At 25.3% G+C, this 25,640-nt stretch overlaps 1 protein-coding gene across 2 annotated transcripts in view; it reads left to right on the top strand.

The window, feature by feature from the left end:
* The window catches only part of LOC129965891 (carbohydrate-responsive element-binding protein-like), a 32,447-nt gene extending 26,682 nt beyond the window's left edge, over positions 1 to 5,765 (top strand). For both annotated transcript variants that reach the window (XM_056080155.1, XM_056080154.1), the window contains exons 16-18: positions 638 to 761; positions 1,079 to 1,208; positions 2,245 to 5,765. In XM_056080155.1, coding sequence (XP_055936130.1) covers positions 638 to 761; positions 1,079 to 1,208; positions 2,245 to 2,360 — 370 coding nt within the window. In that variant the 3' untranslated portion in view covers positions 2,361 to 5,765. The remainder of the gene's footprint in view (positions 1 to 637; positions 762 to 1,078; positions 1,209 to 2,244) is intronic.
* Positions 5,766 to 25,640: the final 19,875 nt, after the last annotated feature.

Here is a 25,640-nt window from a genome sequence, read left to right as displayed (position 1 = left end):
AGTTATTAGTACTATTTCATTGACTATTGGATTTTCTTCTTGAATAATTTGTTGTTATTTCCAAGTGTGCAAACTTCTTTTATTGGTCTACAGAATTTTAGAACTAAGCCAAATGTCTCCAATAGTTCTTATTTAATATTTAGGAATAGATAGACAAGCTCATTATATTTTTGAGACCCAAGTAATATTGTTAATAATTAATGAATGTTTTATATCATATCATTAACTTTGGAGGCACTGCTTTGTAAAATATTGGGATTTATCTTTTTTTTTTTATATGTATGTTAAATGATAATTGCCATCTAGAATAAATAGTACTTAAACATATACTTCCATGCTTTTTAAATGCTGAATGATATTTAAAGCTAATCATATTGCCCAAAAAATAAATGAAATAAGAAAATAAAATAAATGAATGACGAAATAAATATTTCGTTTATGTGCATAATTACCAGTTTGTTATTTTGGTTCTAATGTTTTTTTTTTTTATTTCACAGATTTATGCATTTATAAATTTTTTTTATTTTACTCAACAATTTTAACTATTTTACTGTATTTTTTTAAATAAAATAATATGCTTGTTATTTGTGTATGTTTCTTTTTTCGATTCTTCTAAAATATTCCATACTTTTTGTAGTGTATTTCAGAGTCAGTTACCAGCCTCTGGTGCTCCTATTCCTTGCCAGAGGACAAATAAAATGAAAGAGATGTTTACAGAATATGTTCGGCAGCAAACCTTGCAAAATTGGAAATTTTATATTGTATCCTTTTTCTTATAAGGATTTTTACTTTTATTTTAATTGAATTAGCTTAAGAAAATTTTTGTAAATGTGGAATGCTTTTTTTTTGTATTAATTTCAAGATAAGGCAAAAATTAGCAAAAGACAAAACTCTTGTTGTTATGTTATTATTTTAATACTCTTAATTTTGCAACTCTGACTTTTATTCTTAACTTTTTTTATTTTTATTTTAATTCTATTTACAAGTTTTTCTACTCATAAAAATATGTTAATTATTAATAGTTTTGAAACACAAATATTTATTTATATATTTTGTCTACCTTAACATTTCTGTTCAGTTCAGTTTAATAATTGAGCCTTTAGTTGAGTCTTTCAATAATAACGTATCAACTGCAAATGTTGATGAAATGTGCAAATCGATTTTGACATGGCTTGAGCAACATTGTTCACTAGTAAATTTAAGGCCTAGTAAGTATAATTTCCTATCCATGTATAATTTTCTTTTAATTGATATTAATAATATTTACTCATAATCCAACAATTGTACTACCTGCTGAGTATAATTATCAGATTCTATTAACTTTGTTTGAAATTTGTTTTTAGAATGATATTTATAACTTTTGAAAGGTTTTATATTATATGAAAAAGATATGTTTTAAAATAATCAGATTTTCAATTTATATTTAATTTAACATTTATAAAAGATTTGAAATTTTAGTACATTTGCTTTTCTTCTAGTAATTTAACATACTAATGTGACAATTTATGTCTGGTGGCTTCATAATAGCAGCTTTTTCCATTAAGACCAGATTGATGTGTGGGATTGTATTCTTAATTCATAAGAATTTGTTCGATACTTAGGTTAAAAATTGTTCGATACTTAGGTTATTTTTGACTATTGCGCTTAGTTGAACTCAAACCACATTAGTTAATAAATAAGATAAAAAGAAACCCATTTTTTACAACATTATTAAATTTTATAACTGCAAACATATATCCAAAATGCAAATGTTATTCTTTTCTTGTATTGTATTGAAACTTTTAATATTTTATGATTCAAATCTCAATTATAATTTATTATTGATAACGTGGGGCATGATTTTTAGAAGTATGCTGCAATCACTAAATTACAGTTCACAGAGTAATTTATTTGCTTCTTGAATTTTTATTAAACTTTTTATATTGCTTATATGTTTGAATTTTGAAAATAAGAATGCACTTATTTTTAATTGTCATTCCTTATATTGTAAAATTATGAGGATTTTATTCATATGTTTAGTCTTTTGTTTTAGCCTTTTATAAGATCCATAATTTAATTGTTAAGAACAAATTAATTTATTGTATATATTTGATTAAAGTTCATTCTAGAAAGATTACATTATTTTTGAAATGTTTTTTAATGCATTGTAATATTGCAGATTTATAATATTCATAATCAGTGCTTTAACATTATGATAGTTTTCATTAAATCATATTGTTCTAATTTGAAAAAAATAAATTATAGGGGTGTTGAATTCTCTTCGTCATTTGAGCACAACCACAAGCATACTCTCAGACCCATCTCGTGTACCTGAAGAAGCGATTCAAGCTGTGACAAAAAAGGAAAATAATAGGCAGTAACATTTATATGGTCATATAAATGTGTAATTATCTCAGGGTTAATGCTGATGAAAGAATTGTTAGAGTAGCTGTTATGTTTTTGTTGTATTTGATTTGTTTTGAAGCTATCTTTTCTTTTTATGAGTATTTTACAATGTCTATCTCAAAAATTGGCACAGATTTTAAATCTGTGAGTCAATGTCACCATAAATGAAAAACAATCTAAAGTTTGTTTTATGGTAATAAATATGTATAAAATTTATCTTTGCCAATTTTATGTTCATGGACCTTCTATATATGAATTTTTATTTGCAGAAATATTTTTAAAAAATTTAAATTTAATGGCAAGCATTGATTTATTCTTATTTGGAAAAAGTCTTTTTATCAATTAATGAAGTTAAGTTAATAATTGATTTCTATTTCTAAATAATGTGGAATGCCGCTTACTTGTTTAATATAACCCAAGTTTGTGGTTTTTGATTGATATTAAAGATATTGTTTTATTGTTTAAGATTCGTGAAATAATATTGTTCTGAGAGTTATGAGGCTTTTGACTAACACTATTGTGTTTTGAAGGTGTTGTTGGATGCATCATATTTTTTTTTATCTTTGTCTCTTCCAAGATTACTTTTTGTCAACACTTGATAGTCATTTTGTACATAAACTTGTGTGCCAACAGATTGAAAATTTGGCTAAATATTATAGATATTTTAAGATTTATGTGTTATATATAGATTTTATTCTGCTCAAATTCTCAAACAAAAGTGTTTGTTTTATAATTTGTGAATATCTGTCAGAAGTACAATGGTATGTCATAATTGTTCATGGGACTGTGTTCTTGTGTTTCATTGTCATAAAGTGTATGTAAGCTTTTATCTCTATTCATATCATATCAACTCATTTTTAGGATATTCAGTAATCATTTGGATTGTGCTATTTTTCTTTTGAAGACTGTTAAAAAAAACATTTTCATTCATTGTTATTTGTTGTGTTTAAAGTTTATGTATTGTTATCAAGCTTCACTTGATGATCAGTTTCAATATTTGACATTCATTAAATGTGAAATACCCTTAATTAGCATCCAAATAATCCACATTTAAAGAGTTTAGATATATTATGTTAAAGTTTAAAATGTAATTAGTTAAAATTTTCAAAAGCATAGTTTCTTTTCTTTTGTACTGTTATTGGTAAATTTAATACTTCATAAAACAAAACTGAAATACCATTGGAATCTAAATTGATAAAACATCTGGTAAAGGATTAGCCTTTGTTTTGTGAAATCCCTTTGGAAACAAAATTTTTACATTAATTATGTTAAAATTTATTACATTATTTTCATTTGTTGCTTTTTAAGAGGACATTATTAATTGTGTATAATTATGTATAATTTTATCCCCTCAGAATTCCAAAGAGTTTTGAAAATCGAAATTTACAATTACGAAATACATTGCATTAATTTTATTTTGGTCTGCTTTAAACTTTAGTTGAGAATAAGGCTCATAATTTTGTCAATATTATAGTTTATAAAATTTTTTAATGAAAATTTTATATATTATTAACTGTTAATAACTGTTTTATAAGGAGCTGTTTATTTTAAACTGTGTTTATTTTTTATTTTGTCTATGAAATTTAATGTTTAATGCTTCACATATTTAGGCAAATTGATCTGGTCTTTTAATTCCTAATTTTTCTAGAATTATTAGACTATCAAAAAATATTTCTTATAGTATGCTGTGAAAATTGAAAGTTATTGCATTTTAAATTGTAGTTTTTTGGTAATATTGGATATATTGGCAAATAATAAGTTATTTTGTGTAAAGTATATGTAGATATTTTAAACTGTTTTGTTGAGACTGTCTTCCTCTTTTATGACTTGCGTACAAAATTTTGACATGAATGCAATGTAATGGCTCACAGTTCTTGAGAGAAATTTAATTTTTGTCTGAAATTAAGTTGGACTCTTCGTTGTCAAATTTATAGAATAAAAGTCATGTTAAAATAATTTAATTTTTAGATGAAATGTTGGAGATTTTTTTTTAAAAAAGATATATTGTTCATAGTTGAATGATTAATTTTTTTTTACAAAAAGAAAAGAATTTTGAGATACTGCATGTTAAGAATTAAATTCAACATGGATATGTATTCATGTATCATCAATTGAATGTGCACTTCTTATAAGCAAAGGCTTTGTTTTATATTTTGAAAACAAAGTTTTACAAAATAATACAAAAAGGTACCTTTTCCATTGTGTAAGTTTACAGTGCACATAATGAAATTTTTTTTATGTATCAATAAATATTAATTTTTTTGTTTTTTGTAATCATTATGAGATCTATTTGTATAAGTTAAAAAAATTTCTGTAGTGTTTTACCATAAAATATATTGTTTATTAAATATCTGTGTTTATTTTTTGTTAAGAAATCATCGAATAATTATAAATAATGAATATTATTTGTAACAATTTTCAGAATTTAATGTATGAAACATTTGGATGGCATATACATTTAAAAGACATTTAAAATGTATTAATTAAAAATTAGTACAATTTAAAATTAATTAAAAATATGACTGCCTTTTTCTGCTGACTGAGATAAGTTCTTTCTTAGTTAAAAGTTTTAAAAGTTAGCAAATAAATAAATAAAAATACAGATACTTTTTAAATTGTTGCTTTATTATAAATGTGAATAATGATTTGAAAATAGTATATTTCATTTTTATGCTTAATTTGGAACTGGATTAGATCAATGTTTTCCTTGTTAAACCTAGCAGTGATTTTGGGAAATAACTATATGTTATTCCATGTTGATGATTGGAATTAAAATTGAAATACATAATCACCATATTTACTTTTATTGCAAATGTTAACAAAATAATTTATCAATTTGTTGTTTAAAGAAAATTTTTTCTGGTGGAAAAAAAAAAAAAAAAAAATGTAAATCTGTGAAATATTCATTTTAGTGAAACAATAAATTAAAACAAGAACTCTGATGTTTTTGCTTAATTTTATTTTTTAAAAGGTATTTTTGCAAAACAGAAATTTTCATGTAACATATTGAAGTATATAGAACTTTCATATGCTTCAAATTTTAGATCGATTTTCATCTTGAAGGTATAATAAATTCTTTTAAAAAAAAAAAAAAAAATCCCCCCCCCCCTTAATGAGGCAAGATTTGCGCTGAAGTTTTAATACAATATAAGAACCAAGTTTAGAAGTTTACCTTTGGGCAAAAATGTATATTTGTAATATGATGTAATTAAACATTTGAAAAAAAATTTTTGGGTCATAAATTTAGATTTTAATTTGCTGCAAATTATTATCAAATTAATTTACAAGATTTTTTTTTAGTTAGAGTAATTTGTAATTACTTACTCTAGATTAATTAGTGTAAGTAACTAATAATTGCTTCGAAAATACGATTTACTATCCTTTCTTTTAATTCTCAGTAGGTTTTAATAGTTTAAAGATTCATTTCTATTTAGTTATTATAAATAATTAAATATAGACTAACATTGTATTGATCAAGTTAATAACTTGCCAAATAATTGTTGTTTTAGTTTTATTTGTAAAAGTACCAGAAACAGTAATTAGTACTTTGTTAGTATATTAAGAATATTATTAAAAGATTTTTTTGGTTTAATTTATATATTTTTCCATTTTATATTGAAAAAAAATATGAAGTTTTTTCTCAGTACTTCCCAAAAGCCATTCAGTTTCTCATTTGTGTTTTCTCTAAGTAAAGTAATTCTCATTAAAATATTCACATAGTATATATCTGTATACAGTTAATGTTTACTACTTAAATATTATATTTTAATAACTTTATATGTATATAAATATAAAGTAAATTAAATATTTTATACATATAAGGTAACAAGTGCTTAAAAAATGTAATATAATTCTTAGTCATGTGAATTGAATACCATTCGGGTTAAAAGTAAAATTTGAGATAAAGAACTTTTATTAATTGAGTAAAAAGCCTTTTCATATTTCTTTCCAAATTTATGCAAATTTCTGTTTTAAAATATCAATCAAAATTATCAAAAACTTTTGAAAAGGAAAAAGCTTTTTTTGTAATAGTTATTCTGATTTTGCATTTTTTGATTTCTGAAGATACATGTATATGTTTGAAAATTTTAACCTTCAATTTCTATTTTTACATTTCCATATGAAATAAATATGTGTTTTTTCTAAGATAAGTATATGTATGAATTTTATTTACTCTAGTTATCTCCGATGTTATTTGAAATTTCCATTTTGTATTTTTGGAAAATTAAAACTAAACATAATTTTTTTTATCCAAAGGGCTTTATATCAAATATACATTAAATTGAATTTCCATTCATTAATTTTGAAACAGGTGAATATTTATTTTGATAATGAATAAACTATTTAAATTGATTACTTGTAAAGAAAAAATAGTATTATAATATATTAACAATTATCTTAACATAAACAGTTTGATTTAGTATAATTGTAATGGGCATCCCTTGGTCATAAAGACATGTTTATTTTCATTGATCACTTTTGAGCTACTAGTCAAATAAAATCCCAGATCTTGATATACAGAATTTTTAAAATTTACATAAGTGTAAACAATCTAATCACTTTTGAGCTGCTAGTCAAATAAAACTTGCAGATCTTCACATACAGAATTTAAAAAATTTATATAAGTGTAAACAATAATTAATGAACATATATGTAATATTTGAATTGCAGGTTTCTGCTTTTCATTTGAATTATTTATATTTTTACAATATTATGGAAAGATATAGAGGTCTATCACTTCACTCATTTTAATCATTTGCATTCTAGCTTGCTTTCATCTATGAGATTCTCAAACAATTCTTATAATAAGTAATCTGATTAGATTTACCATTTTTCATCTTTCACAATGTTTTTCAGTTACAATTGTTTAATTGTTAGCCATTTGAATCAGGGCTACAAAAAAATACTACAATAAAAAAAATATTTGTTAAATTAATGAAGATTTTGATATTGAAATTTAATGGATTTGGATATTATGCTTTTAATCTAGATTATTTGTTATATAAATTAACTATGAAATTTAGATTTTAGAGAATATATTTTTGAAATTATTTTTGTTGAATTGAATTCATTGAATACTATTGTAATTATTTCTGGTAAATATTGGAGAAATCATATAAAATGGAATTAAAAAAAAGTTGCTGATTTTTTTTTACTAATTAAGTAAATTGTAGACATTTTATTTTTGTTAGCAATATTTAAATTCTCATAAGTCATAGTTGAGGTTGCCTACATTATTAGTAAAGTTTTTAAAAGATATATAGATGTTCTAGTGTTTACTATCTTAAGCATCTTTTCTGATACTTGTAAAATATTTTTAAATATTGATGTTTCTATGTTTTATATCAATTTTAGTTTGATAATTTTTTTTTAGATAATTATAATAGCCAGATAATTTTTTTCTGAAATGAATATGGTTGTTCTTTTCTTACAACAATAATAATTTCTATGTGGAAACTTTTTTTTGTATTTTAAATTATTATAATATTTTAGTGGATATACATGTAGTAGTAGTAGCAAAGTAAAACCAAGAGCTGAAAGGAATTTAATTTTATAGTTGTTAAAAAGGTTTATTAGTATTTGAAGTGCTATACTATTCTCTTTTATATAAACATACCAAATAAAATTTAAATGTTATTTAATCTTTGACATTTTTTCTAATTCTTATTAGATTTATTTCTCTTTAATTGTTGAAGTAATAGATAAATTATATGTGGATAGTTACATGAAAACTATTTGTCTAATCAGAGTGGAATAATGAATATAATTATTTTGAGCTTATTTAAGTAATTGTTAACTAAAACATGTAGACTTAAAATTAGTTAATTTATACTTATATATATAACAGTCTATATTGTTGAAGTTTTAACATAAATAGTACACTCCTTGACACTAAGAAAAACCAAACCACTTTGAAAAAATAAAGAATTGCTCCCAAATTATTTAGCTTTTTACCTTCCCTTCTCTGCTTTATTAATATCATTTTTAAAATTTGAATTTATCTTCCTAAGTGTTTTCTGTTAAATGGATATACTTCTCCAAAACAATGTTATTCAAGCTTATATTTATAACATAAACCTATTTGAATATTGTCACTGCATAGTTTTTTTTTCTCTTTTACATTTTTAAATTTATGAAGAGATACAATTAGAAGTTAATACTTGTTTGAAATGAATAAATAAAGCTTTTTGAAATTAGAGACATACTTGATTTAAAACGATAAATAAATTTGGTAAAAATTGTGAGTTGGAACATTTTTTATTTTACTGATACTTTTTATGAATCTACATCTGTCATCAAAACAGTATTTGTTAAAACACAATGCAGTATTATTAGAATAAATAGTAAATTATAAACTGCTTGCTGAATTCCATTTTTTTAAAGTTGAGAGAATTAAGTAGGTAGAAATTTATGCTTTTTGTTTAAAAATAATTAAAATTTCATTAGTATATATGAAATATTTTTTTTAATTATTTGTGTTTCGGATGGAATAATCTGATGTTGGAAAACCACAATGCAAAATTTAGTCATGAGGATAACTTCAGTATGATTGGAAATTGTAAGTCTTCCTTGAAAGAATTTCCAAATTTGAATTTTTTTAATGCATTTCTAACAGTAGTTGTAATAACTACAGTTAGAAATGCATTTGGAAATTGTTTTGACTGTTTACTGAGTGAAAGATTTGTTTAGAGAATTCTTAAAGTAATTTTTAGAAATTCTGTTTAGCACATTTTGTTGGTATTGAACAATATTGTGTTGATGTTGGATTCTGATGTGTTGCCATTTGTATGTGCTCCAACCAAAGAGTTACAGAAAATATTGATAGTCAAGTTTCCTAATCATGGTACAAAGGTGCATTCAAATGGTTTTGAAGAAGGGTAATTTGTGGTTTTTGATTTACAATTTTCATCATTTGTTTATGTTGTTCTTAAGTATGAAAAATGAATGTGTTTTTAGTTTAGAATATTTTTTAAGCAAAATATAACCATGGTTCCCATATTTTTAAACGATGAAAAATAATTCTTATATTGCCTTAATTATTATTTGAACTATGCATGTTTTTACTTTTCAGGAAAAGAAAAAAAAAAAAAAAAATCAATGTGAGGAGTGTTGAAAATCCATTCAACAAATTTCGGTTATGTAATTTTTTCTAATTTAGAGAATAATAAATGTTATCATATCTCTTTAAACCATCATTTTCCACGACGTTGTAATTCGATTGATAGTTTACTCGAGGCTTTTTATTTTTAAGAAAACAAAATTTTCAACCTTCAGCAAGTCACATTCACAATTCTGAATCTGCCAATTCTGTTGATTTATTTAAATGAATTTTTTTTTACCTGTAAATAAAATTAAATTAGTTTTTATTATATCGATGATGGCTTTCACTCTTAGGTAGTTAATAACATTGTTAGAAAATTGTTCATGTATATTCCATATGTTCTAATCTATTATAGTCTTCATTCAATTAATTTTTTGAATATTTTTCAATTTATTTTAACCTCCGCATTCTTTATTTATATATATATTTTTTTCACTGAAGACAAATCCTATAAAACATCTCACAAATTTAGGAATAATTTTTATGATCTATTTTTTTCCGGTATTATTTGATAATTGATTCTTCTAACTCATGCATGAAATAACAAATGGTTACTATAATGAATGAAATAATAAAAGGATTGTCATCATTTTATTCTTAAAAAAATAAATAGAAGTTCTGATATGGCTTAGCTCCAAGAATGATGGAACATCAAACTAATTCCAAGACACTAATAAATAATTTGTCACAAATATTATAGTTGGGAATCAATCACCATTTTATGATTTTAGGATCACATATAGAAACTACATTCACTTGGTGGACTGTGTCGGTATTCGAAAATCAATGAATAATTCTAAATTCGACCATCTTCGATTCATTCTTCAACAAACTTCTTACGATGCTTCTTGCAAAATCTTTTAAAAATTACAGTATTCCAAAATTTTATTTTGCTGATGGTTTGTCAATGCGTAATTATACATGTTCGACAACGCTTTTAATCTTTTTAATAGAAAGGTGACTTTTATATTTTTGTTATGTGATGACGCTATAATAATTACCAATAATTTTTTATTCAGTCATCCAATCGAGTTTTTTTTAAGAAATGAAAACAAAAATTTTTGTTTTGCCAATAATACAAATAAACATTCTTCTTAAATCTTTTTTTTTTCACTCTTTTCTATTGAATTACCATAATATATTAGAAAAGATTAACGCTATGAAATGTATTGGGTAAGCGAAAAAATGATAATTTTTTTATTTTCGTGTTTATGTATTAATTACTTTTATGCAAATTATAAAATTTTGCAATGTAAATAGTTTATTTTTGACTTGAATATTGCACAATTTTCACTTGATATATTAAATTATATTTTTGAGGTTACGTTATATTTGAGTTTTCTCATTTGTTTATAGGTGATTCTTAATGTATGCATGCAATACTTAAGGCAAACTGCATTGCAACTTGCCAAACGTTATGAACTTCTTGATAAAAAAATCTTTGACTTACATTTCAATTCATATTTTAATCGAGTTTTTTTATGTTGTTTACCACTTTGTGTCAAGCCAGTTATATGCTATTAATAAATTTTTGTAAGTGTGTGCTTTTATCTTATATGCATTTCATATTAATCAAATAAATGCAATTTCGCTTCTTTTTTTTAAATGTAAATATCAGTGAAGAGTTCTCGTTAATGTGATGCATTATAGTATGTACAATTATGGGTCTAAAATCGTTATGCCGAAATTAATTGGAGTTTTTATATGAAATGAAATTATTCTGACTTTATTTTTTTCATTAGATTATTTCTTCCACTTCCAGTGTAAGGATACCAAGTTGGATATTTGATCAACATCTTTTTATTAAAATTTTTTTGAAACTAATATTTAGTTGAGTTTTGTCCCTTTTTAAAATCTTTTCAGCTCCTTCCAAAATTTTAACATACATGATTATGGGAACCATGGTAATAATGCCATATATATCCCTTTTAAAGATTGTTAGGTTATTTTCTTGGTAAAACTATGATATATAAATATGGTTTTGATATTGGTGCTTTTTTTTTGCTGAAACTCAGTTTTTTTATGGTAATTTATTATGTAGTTTTAACAAGGTGATTTGCGTGTGTAGTCAAAGGAATATTGATTTTGAATTCATTTTTGTTCTTATTGTACAAACTTTTATAAACAATTCATTTGCAATGTGCCCCAAAAGATGTTCTGTACTTAAGAGCTGCTATTTTGGCGAATGCTTAGGTAGTTTTTATATTGCGTAGTACAAAGAAGATTTGTGTTATATATACATGCCAATAATTGTAAAATTATTTAACTGGTTAATTATTAAATTGTATATGAAAATTTATATGTATTTTGTGCTGAAGAATAAAACCATATCTTTTAAGACATTTTTTTTTCTTTATTTCATGTTATATTTGAGTACTTATGTTAACAGCAGACTCATCGAATATAGTCAAATTTTAATTATTAGAACCTATTAGCGTATACTCTTTTGGCAATTTTTTAAATCTGTATATGTCATGTAGTCTGTCTCTGACGAGTTGGCTGGCAGAACTAAGAATTGCATGAAATCTGACTACTTTTTCATAACATATGATCGAAGATTATCAATAATGTGAAATAGAGGAGAAAAAACTTGCAATCTTGTACAGTACTATTTATTGCAATCCTATTAATTTCTAATTCTTATCGACCAGCTATCCGTTCACATTCTTTTCATCCTTTCGAAAAATGCACACTTCTGTTTGAAGTTGATAAGCAGCCAAATTGTTAGAGCCATGCTATTTTGCTTTCGTTAATTTTCTAATTTTGATAAGTATTTTTTTTTGGGGGGGGGCCTTCATATTGCAAAGTAAGCATAGCTTAGTACTACAAATAATCTACCACTTAATAACTTTTTCTTTCCTGTAGTTCTTAAATAACCATAGCCTAAACACGAGTGCAATGATATGAATTTTCCCAATTCGATATTTTTCCAATTTCTGATCTGAATTTATGAAATTATTCATTTTATTCGTGTTTCACGAACTTTTGACAAAAAAAAAAAAAAAAAAAAAAAAGAATCGAATATGTTTTTTTTTTTTTTTTTTCCCCTGCCTGACAAATTGTTCGTTTCTAATTTTGTTAAATATTTGATTTCACAATGAACGATTGTAAGTTGTAGGATTGTTTGTATCGAAAAATTTTCGCATGAGATAAAAAAAAAATAAAATCCGAATCTTTTTATTAATTCCTTGAATACGAAAAAAAGTTTTGAAATTGTCTAAAAAAATTTGATATCTTGATGTTAATGAACGCGATATTTTACATCTTGCTGAGTCTAACGGATTTACATCTGCTAACGTTATGCATATGAATACGATAACTTAAAAACCTGAAAAACTTGATGGGGGAAATTTGGCTTGAAGCTATTAAACCAAAATTATAGTTCTGTAACAAATTTAGGGCGAAATCCATCAACGTTTAGTCTTATATATGTCTGTAATCATGTGAACACGAGAGAGATAAATGGTTTTGGAACCAAGCCGGCCATGAGTAGAGCCCCCCCCCCCCCCCAAAAAAAAAAAACCTATTCAATTCTTTTTCAGTATAGTATGAAACAAAAATAAGCAGTGTATGTAAAGATTTTTCCCAATATGTACGCTGCCATTTACTATGGAACAAAATGTTCATACATTTCAAAGCCTTTATATATTTGCCTGCAAGTTGCAACATACATAATTAGAAAATATTGAATGCATTTCTAATTATTCCGCATCCTCTCATTACTTTCTTTCATTTTGCTTTTTTTTTCTTTTACTTACAGAAGAAAATAATGCAATGAAATCGATAAATGAAGACAAATCCATTGATCTGTTAGCATACGATCTTTTTGTAATTTTATATAAAGCTATTATTAAATTTCATCAAAAATTTTCATTTTTTTTTCTCCTATATGAAAAGTGTTTTGTGAAAGGTTGATAAAACATAAAATTATTTCGAATTGTTTTAATATCATTTATTCTTCTTCTTCTAAATCTTTTCAGAATTAATGATATACATTAAAAAAATGTGTAAACACATTGCTTTATCAATTTGTGCTTTTCTAATTATTAAATATTAAATAATAACAATAATGATATTCTATTCTAAAGAGTCACTTAGTTTTACAAATTCTGATTTAACGAAATTTTATCAGAAATTTTCAATTTTTTTTCTATATAAGAAAGAAAAATGCTTTATAAAAGGTTTATAAAACAAAATTGTTTCGAATTGGTTTAATATCCTTTATTATTATTCTCTTAAATCTTTTCAGAATTATACATTCATAAAAATGTGTAAACTTTTCTCTTCATCAGTTGGTGCTTTTCTAATTATTAAGTATTAAATAATAGTAATGATGATATTCTATTTTAAAGAGTCACTTAGTTTTACAAATTCTGATTTAACGAAATGTTATCGAATTTTCAATTTTTTTCTATATGAGAAAGAGAAATGCTTTATAAAAGGTTTATAAAACAAAATTGTTTCGAATTGGTTTAATATCTTTTATTAACCAATTATTATTCTCTTAAATTTTTTCAGAATCAATGATGTACATTTAGAAAAATGTGTAAATTTATCTCTTCATCAGTTGGTGCTTTTATAATTATTAAGTATTAAATAATAGTAATGATGATATTCTATTCTAAAGAGTCACTTAGTTTTACATATTCTGATTTAACGAAATTTTTTGATTTTTTTTTTTTGAAATGAAACTACATGTGACCATCATTTATCTTTTTTATTTCATAGATTATATATTTTTAAACTACAGAAGTAATGCCCCTTTTTTTATTTGAATTTCAGAATAATGGTCGGAAGATTGCTTTTTCATTTTACTATCTTTCTGTCTCTTGATAGTGACCATAATTTTAGTTCTGAATTTTGAAGAAATATTACAATTTCAAATGATGAGAAAAACAAGTGGAATTGCATTCCACGATATAATGTTTCCCTCCCAGAGCACTAATGACCCTACAAATTTCTGGGAAGTGGGAATTCCGTAAAAATACAATGACTCTTATATACCTAAAAGAGCTAGCTTGGAACGTGGGATAATGCAGACGATTTTAAATTAGGCTTCTCCATAATGTTTCCTCTCGAGATGAATGGAAATTTTAATAGCTACTTCTTTCTCGTCTTCATAAAATAATGTCTGCACAGGAGCAGTTATTGTCTTTTTAATGGTATGCCTCATCTAGAGTTTTTGAAGTACATTCCATATATAAGGCAACAGCTATTTTTAGAAAGAGTTTTTCTGATGAAATATCGTTGCCAGAATGGAGTTGAAAAGTTAAAATGTTTCAAGATATCACTATACTTGCTTCTACCATCATGCAAAAGCATCATTCAGAAAATTAATTAGGCAGATAGAAACAAGTGTGCAATTTATTTCGTCATTACGTTCAAATGATGCTTTTATAGCGTGAATTTTAGAAACTTAACAACTTTTGGAACATATTCTTATAATCATTCGGCTATTTTCCTTTCTTGGGATTCTGATATTTAAAGTAAAATAGCAACGAATTTCCCGATGAATATTTTTATATTAATTATAATTAATTAATATGAAAATTAAATTATAAAAGTATAAATATAAGTTAACCACTTCAGTTAGAATTATGGAATATTAAAAATATTTTTTTATTTGGTTTACTGCATAGAGTATCTTATAAATAAAATTTCAAGTCTAAAGATGAAAAATTAAAAAAGTTGCAACATATCCGGATACCGGAAATTCCGACACAACAGATGTAAATGGTGGGATATTAAGAGAGGATAAAAAATTGCCATTCTGTCAAATATTTTGCATTTAACAAAATTTAAATCTATTTAATATGTTGGTATTAAGTGTAATTTACTACATTAATATATAACATTATGAATTTTACCAATTTTTTCATTTTTTTAAAATAAAATAATTTAGAAAACTGGCTATAGAAAATTCTAAAATGGAAATTTATTTGTACTTTATATTATTGTACAGTATATAAGACTGGCAAATATAATTTTGATAATCTCTGTTGTTTTCTTTAATTCTACTTTTTAAAAAGAAATTATTATTTTTTTTTATAAAAAACACAAAAGAAATTAGATTTTTTAAAACTGTAATTTGTAAGAGTAAAATCTATAAGTAATAACTTTCAGAATTTTATTGTTAGTTTAGTGAATATTGTAAGTAGCTATTCAATAAATTTGGAAAATTAGATAAAAAACAATAATACTATGTGAAAAAGTTATTTAAAGGTTAGGAAAAATAATCAAACAATCACTGCAAAGAGAGTATATAAAGTACATTGTATAATTTTTCATGAAAATTCTTGAAATAATTTTGTGTCTTTCTTGATTATTTCTTGAGTCTGTCAGATTAAGAATTTTGAGATTGTTATTATTTCATTCTAATTATAAAATTATTTTTTTTAAAACTCAGCGCTAGGAATCTTAACAAGTGTATAGTTAAATATCATACACTATGATGCAAATAATTAAAAACATTTTTACTTGAATACTAAACATAAATTATGTATACTGTTTAAAAGGTATCTTTAATCTATAATTTTAGTTTTTTTTAATGCTTAGTTTCTTTGTTATGTTTCATGGATGCATGTTAATGACTGTTTTTTAGCTATTTTCAAATAAGTTATATTATTTAGACGGTTGGATTAATAATATGCTAAAGATGTGTTAATATTTACCAACTAGAATTGTTTAATTAGAATCTACTTGTACAAATCCTTAAATAAAAATATTTTTCTGCTTCTGTTAATAGGGAAATTAAAAACATTTTGATAGTCACGGCTTAGATGAAGAATTTATGCTAGGTAATTAAATATAATTTTACGATCTTGCCGAAGTGCGCAAAGTACTTGAATGACTGATGTACGTCTCAAAAGCATGGAGGGCAGGAACTAAGCTAGAGTCCTAAAGTCCACGACCGGCCACGGTGCAACCCTTCCCGAAGGAAGTAGATTTTGTTATGGAAATAGAGAACTTGACCCCATACCTTTAATGTACCCACTCGGGTGTGCGAAAACCAAAAACTATGTGGGTAATTTTTTTATTATTGTATCTGAGTCGTCCTCTGATGGACGATATGTTTGTTTCATTTTAATTTGTTTTGCTTATGTGTAGTGAATTCGATTAAAAGTGAATTATCTAATCAAGATATAATAGGTAAAGATGAAATATTTCTTCAGCCCTAAATTATTTTCAAGAGTTGAAATTAGCTATTCATGAAACTGAACAGCTTTTATGTTCTACATCTGGATGTGAGGATGCTTCTTCAGAATAAAGGTAATGAATCCTGTTTCCTGAGAATATTTCAATTTAATAATCTTTTGATGCATGACTGTATGGTAATTCATACTAATATAATTTTTGTAGTATAAGTCTGCATATTTAAATCTTATCAAATTATTCTCGTATTAATAAATTACATAAAGCATATCTAATTTTTTTTATAATAGATTTTTACAACTAGAAAAGAACATAGTGAAAAAAAATTATATAAATCAAGAAACATCGCACGAATATTTTGAGTCTTACTCGAATTTCTTTACAGGATAGAAAGTCTATTTCTAAAGCTATCAAATTTGGTCATGATTAATTCTTGGATAGCAGATGCCAAATAAGACAGAATTTTAAAAAAAAAATTAATGAAATTCTCATATATACCTAAGTAAAGTTTAAATCTATTTTTTTTCTCAATAACTTTATGGAATCCAACTGCAAAAAAAAAAAAAAAAAAAAAAAAAACACCTTTGTAATAAAAAATTTTCAAGGTCACCAGTTTCATTTTCATGCAATTTGTTATATAATTTTAATAATTTTAAAAATATTTTAGATATATTTTACAACAATACTTTTTATTGTTTCAATTGCTGTATTGATAGGCGTGCATGTTACAACAATATTAAATAAATTTTTTTTGTCTGTGCACGTAATTAGTACTACTATGTTATTAGAAATTAAAAAAAAATGAAATAATTATAAATTAATTAACCGTAAAACGTTGTCATGTTACTATATTTTAAACTAGAGATTCTGCTCTTCTTTAAATATTTTTTATTCGTAATATTATTCATTTCTTTCAATCAATTTAGTTATTTATTAATAAGAAAATGGTTAATGTCACAACTACAGTTACTTATTGGCAACAACAAGTTAATTATTTTAGATATTAAATATTTTGATGGAATAATAAAATATCTTTACTTTTTTCTAGGAAAATACGTATTCCAATTATTAACCTTTTTAATGAAACACTGTGCTTTCCACAGGAAATAATTATTTGATGAATAACGCTATTTATTATGCATCTCGTAAATAATATTAATAATTTGCCAAAGAAAGAGAGCATCCTTGATATAGTTTGAGCATTAAATCTCCATTCATGCGTGCATTGCAAAACACTAACCGGAAATAATAAATGCAAGATACTAAGAAATAATTGCCACTTGAAAAATAAATACTCTTGCACTATATAAGGAAGGTCACTTGCATATCTTGCTTTCAACATAATATTCGGTGGCTTCTACACTTTATTGGCTGCTTTTATCAAATGCATAATATTACAATCATTCGTAAGATATGAAAATACAAGTTGTAAAATGAAACTAAAAGATCAACAGACGGTTCATTACGTAGGAGTTTTATATGGATGATGGAGATACAATATTATATTTTAATAAAGTTTGAAATAAAAAGAAACTCTTTTAAAGGAAACTGGAGCATTCTCGAAAATAAAAATCGTTAAACTAAAGGGGATTTTTATCTAAATAAACATTATATCTAAAATAACATAATTTATTACATAGAAAGAATTGTAGAACAATATAAAAATACGTTTCTATATATATATATATTTGTTATTTTAATAGGAAAACGAGAATATGCTCTTGTGCTAGTATGTACAAGTTCATACACTCAAATCTGTACGCTCAAAAAATATAATTGTGAGTAATATCATGCCAAAATTATTGTTTACATGAATAAAGGTGAAATAATTACGATAAACTTATTTTTTTATTTCAATATACTTAGAATGAAAAATTATCTCTTATTCTGCTAGTGAAGTATCTTCTATTTTATGAAAATATAATAGAAAAATAATTTTTTTTCAGAATAAAAGCCTTTAATAATATTACAGAGATTTTTATAATATCGATGTTGTCGGAAATTTAAGAAATGCCGTTATTCTTTAGAATAGCAAGGCATTTTATAGAAAGCCCAGAGTTTTCAGATAAAGTATGAAATATGAGAATCATTATGTGCGTTTCTTTTGAGATTATTTATAATACAGAAGATTCCGCAGAATGATAAATGATATTTATGTAAACTATGAAATAAAAGGTCATGATAAGGTTATTATTTAAAAGACTTATACTCTTCAAAAATATAGATGTTACTTTGGAAAAATAATAAAAGAATGCCATTAAAAAAAAAACCTTTAAATAAAATATGCAAAGAAAAATTAATGTTCTGAAAAACAAAATTTATATCTTTCTTATTAAAGAAAACAACTTTTTCATATAAAAAATAAATTAGTTCTTAAGGCATGAAACGAATTGTGATTTAACGTAGTTTTAAACATAAATTATCGATTTTCGTAAGTTCGGTAGTGATATCTAGACGAATCAAAGATATATTTTATTCTTTGCCTGTTTGTCATTTGGCATAGAATGTTTAGAAAATCTTAATTGTTTTATTCATCAAAACTGTTTAGATGTCAGAATGTCAGTTTTCATATATTGTCGATAACCCAAATATTGAATAAATGAGCCCTTTTCTTTCCTTTATTTAGTGAAAGTGGAAGTAATCTAGATTTTTTGTTGTGTAAAGCTTAAAACATGCTGCATAAAGAAGATAAATCCAAGATATGTGACTTTAAAGTTTAACGTTTTCAATTAGAGTGATGTTATATTTATGAACGAAGCCCAACTATGCATATCGTTAATCAAATTTCAAGCTATCTCCCGTTTTGTTGTGACTTCATACTCCTTCTTAACCCCAAAGGATGGACAATGAATTTCAAAATTGTCCTCCCCTACAATCCAAATTTAACAGTAAAATTAAAATTCAGTGTATATTAATGAGACAAAATGTATTTATTTACTCCTCCACCTGCCCCCCCCCCAGGAGGCACCTCGAAAAGAGGATGAGATGCTTCCGGTGTGGTAGTTGGGTCTCGCCACCCTGGTGGGTATATAAATATGTTGGGGATCTGCCTCCTCCCATCGATGACAGAACGTACTTCCTTCGGGAAAGGTTGTACCGTGACCGGTGATGGCCCTTAGGATTCAACCACAGTTTTCGTCAATGTTGCTGTTGCGGCGGTCCGGTTATTAAGTTTTCTTTATCCGTGTGCCTTCGGGCGGGTGGGAAGAGTCCGTGATATGACTTACACCTCCACCTCAGCGCATGATACCATTTAACTTAACTTTTTGCTATCTAAACAGCACGGCGTATTTATGCTTACAGAATAAAATCTTTTTTTTTGCGTTAAGTTCTTGTAATGGAATAAATTGGTTTACATATAAAATGTGCCTCGTCAATTTAATTTTGGAATTCAGTGTCTACACAGTGAATTTGCTGTTTATGTTTTATATTAATGATAGTTTTTTTCTAATGGATTTATAGTGAAAAATTCCAGATGAGTCATTCAACTAGCATTAAGTGGCGCCATTTTTTATCTTTTTATTTTCTCGTGCATGAAGTCTGCAAAGAGAAAATACACTAATCCTAAAAAAATTCGAACGCTATATTTTGGCGAATCAGCACGCTTCAGATGTCTCCGAATTCCCCTTCCCAACTCCTCATATTTTTGGAATTGTGTTTGTGAATATACGGTAAATCAAAAATGCATGGAATTTGATACATGATCTTTACAAAAAATTTATAGATTTTTATAGAATTTTGATAAAAGTCGGATAATAGTAGAAAAAAAAAAAAAAGGGATCTAAAATACACATTCCAAAAATAATCCATTCAGGGAAAGTCTATCGGTCGGTCTATCCGAATGTAAGTTAACAGCATAACTACAAAACGAAAAAGAACTATATGGATGACATTTGGTACACTGATTTAGCGTCTGAAGCATAGATACTTACCAAATTAAAATCAAATCCATCTGCAGATCTGCACTTTCACAAGCATGTTAATGAGATAACTAAAAAAAGAAAGAACTTAAATATATGAAATTTGATGTATTATTTTGTAAATACAATTGTAATTCTGCGGTATATATTAGTTTTAATCGGTCGCAAAAAAGGCTTCTAAAATACAAATTCCAAAAATAATTTTTTCGAACTCAAGGAAGTTTAAACAGTGAAGATTCACTACACACACACCCTCACCCGAGATCGCATGTTAATGGACTCTCTAGTAACTATTATTTGCCCATGACATGTAGTTAATAATGTACAAGTACATTTATTGTAGAATATACGAGAAAGTTTCGGGGAAACTGCTATTGTTTTTTTACCACAGATTTTGATTATATCATAAAAATTGTTTGGTGCGAAAATGCTTTGAATTCTTTTTGCTTATAATTCGATAATGGCGATATTTGTGAGGTATATTTGTTAGCACACAACGCTCTATAGCATAGATTGAAATGCGATGTATGCCGCGTTGTGCATTTGTGGGTTTATGTAAATATAGAGTTAACTAATTGGATAAATAAATTAATTTAATAAAATAAAATATTTTTTTCGATTGTCAATAAAATTGTTTCATTAAGTGGTTTTTATTTTTATTTTTGGAGAAATGTGCTATGAATATAAGAATTTAGGAGTAAATCAGTCCAGGTTGAAGTAAGAAAGGAGTTGACATTGAGATAGAAATTTTTTAAAAATGAAGTTTTTGGCTTAATTATAACAACGATAATGTGCATATAAAAAATGTAGTTAACATCATCACAATATGCTTTATAGAAACCCAATTGTTAAAGTAATGGAAAATATTTTTACAAAATATGCTTAAGAAAGTTATTAAAACTGGGGAAAAAACGTTTGGAGCTAAAATCAATATAATTAGAAAGTTAATTTTTTAAATTTTGTTGTGGTAAAAAATCAGTGGTGTTTTTTTTTTATTAGGCCTTGGGTGGTTAGACTGAGAAGCTTGGTAATCGATTAAAAATTTTATTTTCCTTCTTGCTAAATCAATAAGTTTATAAAAATCACAAATTCTATGGATGATAAAACATTAGAAGAATATTAACATTTTATCAAGTAAAAGTGGTTCGTTATGCCTGTTTTGTAATTTGAAAATTTAAAAAAAATGGACACTTCTTTTAATAATTTATATAGAAACGTGGAATGTGAGCAGTCTGGAGTCCTAATAAATAATTAAAAACAAACACATATTCATAAAGATAACAAAATATTAGTCTAAAATAAATCATTAATATGTTAAAAATGTGAAACTAAATTGATCATCTCATTAAATGAGAGTCTGTATAATATATATTGGTTTTGGGTTGCAAAATACTTAAGTAAGCATCCGTATAAAAGCGATTTTTTTTGCAATAATATTCTTCAAAATTATTAAAGAAAAATTAAATTTTCTTTTAATTTTTAAGTAAAATTCTAATAAAATGTTTTTGAAAAATCCTTTCTTATTAAACACTTTTTATCCAAGAAATAACTATTTCACACATTTAGAATTCTAGATCCAACTATTTGCTTTATAGAGTATTTTCCATAATATTTAATCAACATATCGAATTTACGAAGAGAATGTAAACTTATAAACATTATCTTGCCTATAAATATTCTTTTAATACAATGATCAAATACAACTCTCTAAATGGTTTAATACTGGTACTGCTCGTAAAAATTAAAAAAAAAATATATAATACATAAGTATCTCAAGGATAATAATTTAAAATTTTAAAATTCTTTAAAGAATCAGAAAATTAAAAAAAAAATCGGATTAAATATGATGGTTGTCATTAAATAGGATATGAAAATTAATGGCATTTTAAATGGCAACACTAAATATAAATACAAATTAAACCGAAACATTTCATGAAAATAATTATCGACAATCACTAACTGGTTTTCAAAAATTTATAACCCTAATATTGTCCATCGTTTTAAACCATCATAATAAATAATTAATATACAAGAGATTAATATTTGAATTGCATCAATCCATTCATGGCAATCGTCTGTGTGTGGGGAGATATTTTACTAATATCGAGAATTCGATGATTCGTGTTGCCTAATTTCACAGATGAGCACATATTTAGACGCTTCATTAGGAAATATATACCATTGAAGGAATCTTAAATATATATATGAAACGTTAATACTGAGATCCACAATGAGTTTGGTATGACCGCGTAATTAGAATAATTCCAAAACTAGAGCTATGGCTAATATTAGTATTGCAATCCTACTAGGTGTGCAGTTACACTATATGCTTGATTACACTTGGAAATGGCTTCGCCTAAATCTATAGATTCTCGAGTATTATGCACATGTTCTACTATATAAAGTGATAATTTAGGTGATTCGCTTTTAAATTTTAAATGCAAACAAATTTTATGGTAAACAACCACTTTTATATAATTCTCATGTTCATTAAGTTCTCCTTTTATTTATCTTCAACTAAATATTGTTTAATTGTATGAAAAACAATAAAACCCATTTCGTTACTGATAAATAAATGATAATTATGCTATCGATGTTTTTCAACCATTTAGAACTATATCATACAAAACTTTGTCTAAAAATTATATTGCGAAATCTTGATTCTCTGTATCAATGTAGTATACATTGTTTCCGAAAATTTTATTCCTATTTTTCTTTTTCTATGAAACTAATCACTATAAAGGGTTTATTTTTATTTTCTTGTATGCAAAGTATTTAAGGATTGCTAATATTATGTTTTGATTGTAAATAATTTGTTTATAAATGCAACTTTAAAACAAAGTTAGACAAACATTACTTTTTAAAAGTTCATTATAATTCGTTCATAGTTCTTATACAAAGCTAATTTCTCTTATACAAAGAAAAAATACATTGCTGTTATGTTTTTGAAGGTAGAAAGGTTATGTATTATAATATATTTTATCTTAAATGCTAATCAAAATAATTACAGGTTTTTACATTTATTTCACGCGGCTGAGATTTAAAAATATTAGTCTTTCTTCAAAGTAGTTCATACTCAATCAAATATATTTTCATTATTAATCCATCTATGAAAACGAAAATGTTAAATCCAATGAAATTAGAATAAAAAGATTAATTTGTAATTTTATGAATAAAATGTTAGATTTTGACTAAGATCGTGGATATTCTCTCCGTTTGATGTTGTATTTTTAATTTATAATTATTCTTCCTAATTTTTAAATGGATTCTTAAAAATAATTATTTATGAATAAATTAATTAATAGCAGAAATTATTTTATCCCTAGTTAATACTTTCAGTAGAGATTTCTGAAAGTTTTTCACAATATGACAAGTTTTAGAAAAATAATATGCCTTTTACTATTGTTGTTGAATACTTTAAGATTTACGTAAAGTTAAAATTTATTTTCAACATACACGCAAGATTTAAGCACTTTTAATTCCAAAATTCTGTTATAAATTTAGTAGTTAATATAATGAAATATATTTTAAATTATTCCGCAAGTCAATAATTATATAATTTTAAAACTTTCCCAATTTAATTAAGTTTCTGAAGAGTTTAATTTTTTTGAATGCATAAAATCATTTTCAGAGAACCTCACACGAGAATGTCCAAATCTCTTGAATTATTTTATTAATGCTGCCAAAGCAGCCTTCGTAATTTTTTTCGACTGGTATTTTATTAAGCATCAAACAAGAACGATAATGTGCCATTTTTTTTTTTCCTTATTCAGAAGTCAAAATTGAAGCAAAACGAATTCATTCAGGAAAAATTCTAAAATTAATTAATTTTTGAAAATGAATTCTAACATTTTCTTTTCCTAATCTTTTTCATTTTCCCCCCCTTTCAATTTTATATTTGTCGGCGCATAAAATACCGTTTAATTTTCTGACACAAATTCTTTTTCTTTCATTGTTGCTTTCTTCTCGCTTGATTATTTTGCACGAAAGAGGGAAAAAAATCGAACATAAAACACAGAATTAATTATGAAGAACACCAAACGATAACTTCGTTGTGCGAATATTTATTTCCGAAAATGCCTTTCTCTTCTTTCTTTTCTTATGATTTTTTTTTTTTTTTTTGCCAAGAGAAAGCAGACGATATAAAAAACGGCACTTTTATATTCATTTTTCATTATTCATATGCATCGTACAAATTCAGTAATAGGATTAACAGGTAAAAAAGAATGCCGTTCCGCTTTGCGAAGATTGCAGCTTTACTGGATGTGGGCGGGAACACAGTTTAAAAATTCGATCTCCCTTTCATCTCGAAATTTCGTGCGTGTTGTACGGATTAGGAGAGTGCTTACCACGAGGGTGGTTTTAAGTCACGAAACCACCATGATGAAATTGTCGCTATGTAGCATACGAACCACGGGACAGAACAACGTGCCTTCTTGAGAAGAGGGGGAGAGAATCTTAAAAAAAATTAAAAGAAAAAAAGGGGGAGAAAAGCGGCATTTTAATGAAGTTAAAGTAGCTCCTAAAAAATCGATGGTAGCTCGCTCACATCCGTAAATCCTGCAATTTCCCAAAAACTGTAGGGCAGTTTTACATCATTTCGTAAGATTTTATAAAACTTTAAAGAATATTTTCTTTATTTATTTGTGTTTTTTAGTACCACTGTACCTTCCCAAATGAAATTTCTGCTCTTTTTGTAAAGAACACTTTATTTTTTAGATAAGTTTCGTTAACGGATATTAACGGAATTTTCGCATAATTCTTAATGAAATAATTTTAAGTTTCCTCTAGTTTTATGAACGATATTTATAAGAAAGGTAATTTTAAAAAGTTATATAAATAAAGGTTTCACGTAATTTTTACAATTCATTTCTTTTTCTCTAATGTGTATATCTCTAAAGAAATCCGATTCTTAATGTGCATTAGTATGTAAAAGAACTGAATGCAGAATTTTATGAAATTTAATGGGTATTTGCTTTTTTTTTGGATTTTTTAGAATTTCTATGTCAGTCTAAATGAAGTTTCTGCCCGTTTTCTAAATAACACTTTATTTTTGAGAGAAGTTTCTTTAAAAGATGGTA

This window comes from Argiope bruennichi, chromosome 4 (assembly GCF_947563725.1).
Source record: "Argiope bruennichi chromosome 4, qqArgBrue1.1, whole genome shotgun sequence".
Classification (NCBI taxonomy): Eukaryota; Metazoa; Arthropoda; class Arachnida; order Araneae; family Araneidae; genus Argiope; species Argiope bruennichi.
The sequence above is the reverse complement of the archived record's forward strand: the minus strand, read 5'-3'. Positions and strand labels throughout refer to the sequence as shown.